The sequence below is a fragment of the Nicotiana tabacum genome, chromosome 6, assembly GCF_000715075.1.
Source record: "Nicotiana tabacum cultivar K326 chromosome 6, ASM71507v2, whole genome shotgun sequence".
Lineage (NCBI taxonomy): Eukaryota > Viridiplantae > Streptophyta > Magnoliopsida > Solanales > Solanaceae > Nicotiana > Nicotiana tabacum.
In genome coordinates, this window is record NC_134085.1 from 109,093,198 (window position 1) to 109,100,730 (window position 7,533).

Here is a 7,533-nt window from a genome sequence, read left to right on the forward strand (position 1 = left end):
TCAAGCATCTTCATGATTACTGGGTTGGTCCCCGACTCCTTCTCATTCGATCTTCCTGAAACTGGTTCAACTCTGTGAACAACTTCGTGGGATGGTTCGGGCTCAATCCTACGTGGCGGGTGGTTCTGATTCCGGAGTTGGGTTATCGCCACCTGTTGTGCCTGTAACATCTCAAAGATCACCCGCAAGTTGATTCCACCATCTTCGCCGGCGTGTGTGCTTTATGCGATCGATCGAACATCCCTACGGATGCTATCCTCAAGATCGGTGGGCAAATTTGCTTTGATGTCCAGATGCGAGATAATGTCGGTTGGATCTACTGCCGGGACTCTGTCAAGGTCAACCAGGGGCATGTCATTCCCGGGTGCTACATTGTCGTTTTTGGCATGGTGACGGTATCATTGTCAACATGTAGGGATGCTGATTGGGAGTTCGACATTTTTATCCTGAAATCAGAGACACTTCAAAGAACAAGTATAAAATAGAGTGTGTGATAGAAATTTGTATCAAATAACCACTATTAACCTTAGCCTTACGGTGGGCACCAAACTATTTACCCTCAAAATCGGATAACAATTGAATTTGTAAGTGATTTTAAGGATACGTGGATTAAATTGACACAAAACGATAAAATTAAATTGTAATTGAAAATAAAGTATGATAAAGTAAATTCCAACCACACGAATAGAACAGTAATAGCCAGTCATATATATAGAGCTGATAAGTTTCTACGGAGGCCAGAAGAGGATATAGCATCAACATAAAAAGCACTTATATGTCCAAGAACATGCAAAAGCTGGCAATGGAGATAAATTGCATTTTTAAATTACTCTAGAATAAAAAAACTAACTTATTAAATTACTAGGTTCAAATCAGGGGTGTGCATTAGAGTCTTTCGACCTGCTGTCCTCAGAGGAAGGCCTTGTCTCTCCTTGTGGTTGTCGAATTTCTTCAATCATTCTAACCACTTGTCCCATACTAGGTCTCATATCAGGCACCTTTGCTACACAAGCAAGTCCTATCTGAAGCATCTGCACCATCTCTTCTTCAATATTCTGGTACTTCAACAGCTCTACGTCGAAAACTTCAGCAGTCCATTCCTCTCTAACAACGGACCGTACCCACCTGGGCAAGTCAACTACCTCATCATGTCCTGATAATGGGATAGGGGATTTGGCTGTCAGCATTTCAAGGAGCAACACTCCGAAGCTATAAACATCGGATTTTTGTGTTCCTTTCCGCGTTTCAATCACTTCTGGAGCACGGTAACCAGCACACCTATACTTAAATGGTATGTAGTTCATTAGAGGTGTTAAGCCAAAATCAGAAATGCATCCGTCTTGGTCTCTTGTGAGAAGTACATTGGAGGACTTAATGTTCCCATGAGTAAATTTGACACCACCTTCAGTGTGGATGTGGGCAATTCCTTTCGCTGCTCCTAGAGATATCTTCAATCTTGTATCCCAGTCTAGTGGAGTTCTTCCAATACCTCTATTACCTGTACTCGTTATCAAGATTATGTAAAATTAAAGCAAAAAGTTTGAATCATTACTGATAATAAAAAATCAAAGCTTTAAGTAAATTGTACCATGTAAGGCGGCTGACAAGCTACCAGCAGGCATGTATTCAGTAACAAGAAGTTTCTCATCCTTGGAATAATAATATGCACGGAGTGGGACAATATTAGGGTGCCTCCCAACCCTTCCAACAATCTCCATATGTTGTTCAAACTCCTTTTTAGCAGCACCTACTTCCCTCAGCCGTTTCACCACCACAATCGTCGCCTCATCCAAGACAGCTTTGTAAGCTGTTCCGTAACTCCCTTTACCAAGAACCTCTGCAGAAGCCCTAAGAAGATCCTCCAGATTGAAGCTATAAGCGCAACCTTCAAAGAATACCAACTTGTTCTTCTCAGCATCTGGCACCCCACTTCCAAAATCCTCAGTCTTCTCGCTCCTTCCCCCATTAGCCAGTGCCACCTTTTCTTTAATCGTGCTAGTGTTGTCACTTACTTTCTTTTTCAAACAGCAGAAGGAGATAACTAAAACTAGAAGAAAAATCAGCGAAGAAGCCACAACTGCAATGGCAATGATGGTTCCAGTACTTAGTTTCTTAGAGGTGACAGTCTTTGGTCTTTCAGGTGGAGATAAGCTATCTGCTGCTGGAGAAGGTGATGGAGAATTCAAAGAACAGCTAATTAGAGGTGTCCCACATAAGCGAGAGTTTCCCACGAATGATGAGAGTGGAAACTTCTGGAGGGAGTTCGGAACTGAGCCATTTAGCATGTTGTAACTCAAATTCAAGAGATTTAACTTGAGGGTGTCAAGGCTGGGGATTTCTCCTGTCAATGAATTGAACTGTAGGTTCAACACAGATAATCGCGACAAGCTCTTGATCGTGGTGGGAATTTTTCCAGTAAAAGAGTTGAACGATAGATCTAGTACACCAAGTCGAGGAGATAAAGAAACAGGAATATCACCAGAGAAGTTATTATGCTGAAGGTAGACAGATTGAAGGGAAGGGATCGAAAGGAGATCAGAAGGAAGACTTCCATTAAGATAATTGGCTCTTAGACTTAGGACTTTAAGAGCGTCTAGCTTGCCTATACTGTTGGCCGGTATAGGACCAAAAAGTCCAACAGCAGGTAGATGGATTGCAATGACTCTGGTTCCATCTTTGTTACAAGTGACACCGGCCCAAGAGTAGCAAATATGGAGCGCCAAATTCCAGTTGAGTTTTCTGATATGAGGAACAGAGTTTGCAAACTCGAGTAGAGCCTGTCTATCGGAATCAAGATCAGCTACAACATGAGGAAAAATTGATAGCAAGGGAATAAGAAAAGCAACAGCAGCCAGTAAAGACTGGAGCTTCATTATGTTTTTACTGATCTGGCTGGCAAACATGCTAAAGCAAGATTCAAGTTGCCGCAACCCTTCACTTCTTGCTTCTCTGTGTAATGACTTTGAGGAGCATGAAACAGAATTAGCTGGTTCCAATCCTCTTGGAGGAAGCAGCCCTTTAGCCACTGTGGAAGGAAGATTAATCAGTTTGCTACAAGAACTTGAAGAAATATTAACATATTCAGTGCAAGAAAACTATATAATCAAGAAGCAGTATCAGCTAAACAAGTACAAAGAATGAGAATGCAAGAGTAGGAAATTCATTGGTTACTATGAAAGAAAGAACAAAACCAAGATTATACTGACTTTTAGTTCTAAATATAAGGCACTCAAGTGAACTGGCTATGTGGAAATTGATTGAATCCTCAAAAGTCACTTGCCTAGATATGATATGCATGAAAGGGAAACTTCAGTTAGTGTACCTCTTCATATTGAAAATGGATCAATCAAGGAGGCTACAACCATGACAAATACTGATTGAACTACTCACTTAAAACAGATTTTGAAAGGGGTGGGGAGAGAAGATTTATTGCATACTTTGGTCTAAAGTCCTTTTGGCAATAAAGTCATTCTTTTTTCTATTGTTAGCCCACTAAAAAGCTAGGTGCCAATTACTTTTTTAGATTCCTATAAGCTGTTCATTGTAAAGCAAGACCAGAAAACTTTAAATTCCTATAAACTGTTCAGAATTTCTTATAGAAAGACTACACTCTAGATTTACTCTTGCACATAATTGATTAGACTTTCTAAAGGAAATTCCAAAAACCTCTTTATCCAGTATTTTATGTGTATAATTGCATTGCCTTTAGTAATGGACTCGGAATAGTCATAAAAAAGATGTCCACTTATAAAAGAATCAGAAGATTTAGGAACATAAAGATAATATATTACATGATAATAAGGAGTTGATATTGTACATATAAAACAAATGTAGCATCAAGTCAAAAGTTGAAGCTTCATTATTTAAGGAAATTAGCAAAACTAAAAGACTTCAATGGTGCTCATGACCTTTTCAATGTGGAAAAGTAAAATTGGCATATAACAATGATAGAGTATTGTCAGGCCCAGTTAACCAGCTAGCAGAGCAAGTACATCAACAAATCTTGTAGATTATGCATGGGAAATTATGTTTGTTGATAGAATTATCAATTTTTTTTAAAAAGAAAGTATACTAGACTAAGGAAGTGTAATGCTAAAGAGTGACACAAAAGGAAAAAAAGAGAGGTGATCCCCACATTTTAAAATATAAAGTGATCCCCAGAAAGCAAAAAAAGATTCAAAATAAAGTAAAAGCAAAAGTTGAATGGTTCCTCCTTTATTCAAAGAAAGAAATGGAATTCTATGCTAAAAAGCATTAGGTAGCACTGATGTACACAGGGAGTCAGATCCAGGATTTAAACTTTATGGGTTCAATTTTTTAGGTTTTTATCATTGAATCTATTATATTTCTAAAGTTATGAGTTCACATCTACCATTTTGCGATTTTGGCGAAATTTTTATATATAAATTTATACTCCATATCAAAAGTTATGAGTTCAATTGAACCTGTCACTCGAATACTACATCTGCCCACAAACAAAGCACCCCTCTTTTTGTGGCATTAACAAAGGGGCCTTGTCAAGCAACATGCCTGTAATTTTGCATTTCCTAACAAAAAGACCATCAACAAAACCAAAATTTTGAGATGCCAAAAGCATGAAACCATATTGGTATTGGTAATGACATGTAAAAGCATAGCATTATTTGTTTCATCAGAGTTTTAAGCATATTGGGAGCCAGAATTTGAAGCTTATAGGTTCGGGATTCTACATTTTTTAAGTTGGTAGATTCTAAATTAGTAATTTATATATATTTAAAGAATTTCTTAAGGCAAATACACCGTTTAGACTAAAACTACTAGTTCAGCCGAACCCGTAGCTTCCCCTCTCCCCGTGCCTCTGAGTTTCATACTCCCATTCTCATCAGTTGCGAAGTCAGGAATTTCCCTAAGGGTAGTAAAAAAAGTTTCCCGATAAAGAGGGTTTAATATATGTTATATACCTCTAAAATCTAATATTTTACTTATATATAAAATATAATTTTTGGAAGAAACTTCGCCTCTGACTCCCAAACTTCAACTTGATATACAAAACAGCATTCTTTCACGACCCACATGAGATTAAACGAAAAACACACAAAAAAAAAGATAACACGTACCCATAAAATAGTCTAATATGTATAAACGAGCTCGAACACTACCTTTATCAAATAAATAGAGGAAGGAAAAAAAAAAGAGAACTCACGATAGTCAAGCTTAATTCTTGAAGTTGAAAAGTCGAGAATAGAAGGGGAGTTGTTTTATCACTGGAGAGCATCAGCGAAAAAGCAGAGAATAGGATTTGGATGGTCAGTTTCAACAGCTCGTCTGTTGGTATAAACAGTGAGAGAATTTAGCTGTTGGATTTTGGTAATTTGAAAATGATGATTCCAACGGTATTCTTCTAACCAAAAAAGGAATTCTTGGAAGTTAAAAGGTCACCCATTTATTGTTATTATTAGTACACTAGTAATACGGATTTAGCAGGTCATTAAAACAGAAAAAATGCAATTTTTCTTTTCGAGTTATTACCGTTTTTAGAGACTATGTCGGCACCCACATTAAAGGCTTTAAATTTTAATAGCAACATGTAGCTGATTATTTAGTAAAGCTAATGAAAATGATAGGTACCTTACGAAATGCTAGAAATGGGAAAGGAAGAAAATGACACCACAAAATTGTAGAAATGGGAAAGGAAGAAAATGACACCACAAAATTGTACTCACAGTTTAAGTTACTGAGTGTTGACTGGTGAGAAAAGTAGTACAGATATGAAAGAAGAAGAAGAAGAAGAAGAAGAAGAAGAAGAAGAAGAAGAAGAAGAAGAAGAAGAAGAAGGAGGAGGAAACGAAGACAGATCAAATGGATGATTTTGGTGAGTGTGCTGCTTATGGGAGAGCGATTAAGGACCAACGATGTTTACATGAATCATTTATTCAGAGGCCGTCCAAATTTAAATTTGATCTTTCCATCATTAAAGTTCTTATCACTCACTTTGTGTTCAAAATATAATATTGGTTAATTTTATTGTAATTTTTAGTATATTTATTGGAAGGGAAGTTTTGGAGCAACGGTAAAGTTGTTTCCATGTGACATATAGGTCACAAGTTCGAACCGTGGAAGCAGTCTTAATACTTGCATTAGAGTAAACTGTCAACGTCACACCCTACCCGGCGTTAACACGAAATACATTATGCACCATATTGCCCTTTTTTCCCATGTATTTATCTATGTTTCATGTAGGGATACTGGATTCACTTGAACCCCTAACTAATAAGCTATATCCATCACTGTATTTTTTTGTTGTAGAATTTAAGCTTTGCGTATTGATAATATATGTATTTTTTTTTTACATCATAAGGTTTAATTAACCTAAAATAACATGTATAGCAAGGATGATATGGTAATTTAAAAAATTTAGTAATACGGAATAACATCCTATAATCAATAAAAAACACTGATAGGATGAAAAAGATTTGCTATGCCGATATAAACATCATAAATTCAAACTTCTGTTGACATACTCAATAACAACAACACAACATACCCATGGTAATAATAACCGATTAAAAAATGTATATAAATATGAATTATTTGTGTGAATTATTTTAAAATACACTTAAAAATAGGTATAAAAAAAATACATTAGGGAATAGTACTATGTAACGGACATCTCCCTACCCAACGTTATTAATGCAAGACGCGGTCAAGGTTAACGTCAGGTATTAACGACGCACTTCCTCTCCGTTTTGTCGTTGTCGTAACCTCTTCATGTACAATTGCGTCAGCGCTAGGCGCTAGCTGTTTAAAATCCCCAACGGCTGTAATTTTATCTTGAAGAAAATTATAATTTCCCTACTATCTTTTGTACTACTCCTACTAGTACTTACTAACTTGAATCTTATTCTAAAGTAAATGTAAAAGATTAAAATCGAGAAAATTAATATGTTGAAGTGTAAAAATTAAGAAAATTTGTATAGGTGTTAACTCGAGCAGATAAGTGTGAACATTACTGATGAAAATCTAATGTTTCAATGGTCATTGAACATTCAGCTCAACGACATTAGTGAAAATCTACTACATAAGATGTGCTATTTTAATATCTCCAATGGCCATGCTTTTCTTGCAAATAATATCACAGAAAAGGCAATAATTATTGTATTGGTCAAAATCTGACCACCACGACCAGGTTGCCCACGACCTCTTTTTTAGCAATCGAGTAGTAGAAGTCAATAGAGTCCACTCCGTTCCTCCTCCGAGATATCCAACACATCAACGAGAGCAACACCTAGCCACGACCAAAATACACCGGTGACCCTAGCACGCCAGGACACGGTGGGGGTAAGGGGGTTTCGACTATATATATAGCCCATGAAGGCTTTCAAAGGAGGGGGGAGGGGACACACAGAGGAAAAATAAGGACAAATCTCCATTCTTGTATCCTTAGAGAAGAAAAACAATCTGTAATCCTCCTTCCTCATCCATCAATGAAGAAGGCAGTGTCGAATCTTAATAAGATTATTGATAGTTCATTCGTCCCATGTATGATCATTGCTA

General features: G+C 37.0%; 1 protein-coding gene across 7 annotated transcripts; it reads right to left on the reverse strand.

Moving 5' to 3' along the window:
* Window positions 1-687: 687 nt before the first annotated feature.
* Window positions 688-5,901, reverse strand: LOC107827482 (putative inactive receptor kinase At5g58300). 7 transcript variants are annotated; one of them, XM_075255127.1, is made up of 4 exons: window positions 5,608-5,901; window positions 4,446-4,547; window positions 1,589-3,025; window positions 688-1,498 (listed from the first exon to the last, which is right to left on the reverse strand). In XM_075255127.1, exons 3-4 carry the CDS (start codon window positions 2,901-2,903, stop codon window positions 873-875), a joined length of 1,941 nt encoding a protein of 646 aa, XP_075111228.1. In that variant the 5' UTR covers window positions 2,904-3,025; window positions 4,446-4,547; window positions 5,608-5,901; the 3' UTR covers window positions 688-872. The 7 variants fall into 7 exon arrangements, with proteins under 7 accessions (XP_075111228.1, XP_075111229.1, XP_075111227.1 ...); XM_075255128.1 differs by lacking the exon at window positions 5,608-5,901 and adding an exon at window positions 5,183-5,361; XM_075255126.1 differs by lacking the exon at window positions 4,446-4,547 and having other exon boundaries at window positions 5,703-5,815.
* Window positions 5,902-7,533: the final 1,632 nt, after the last annotated feature.

Excerpts from the sequence above, each read along its gene's own strand:
- LOC107827482 (XM_016654623.2), bottom strand. The coding sequence starts at position 3,297 with ATGCATATCATATCTAGGCAAGTGACTTTTGAGGATTCAATCAATTTC. Across the intron at positions 3,026-3,206 it reads CCTTATATTTAGAACTAAAA|TGGCTAAAGGGCTGCTTCCT; the intron begins GTCAGTATAATC and ends TTCCTTCCACAG. Across the intron at positions 1,499-1,588 it reads CTTGTCAGCCGCCTTACATG|GTAATAGAGGTATTGGAAGA; the intron begins GTACAATTTACT and ends TAACGAGTACAG.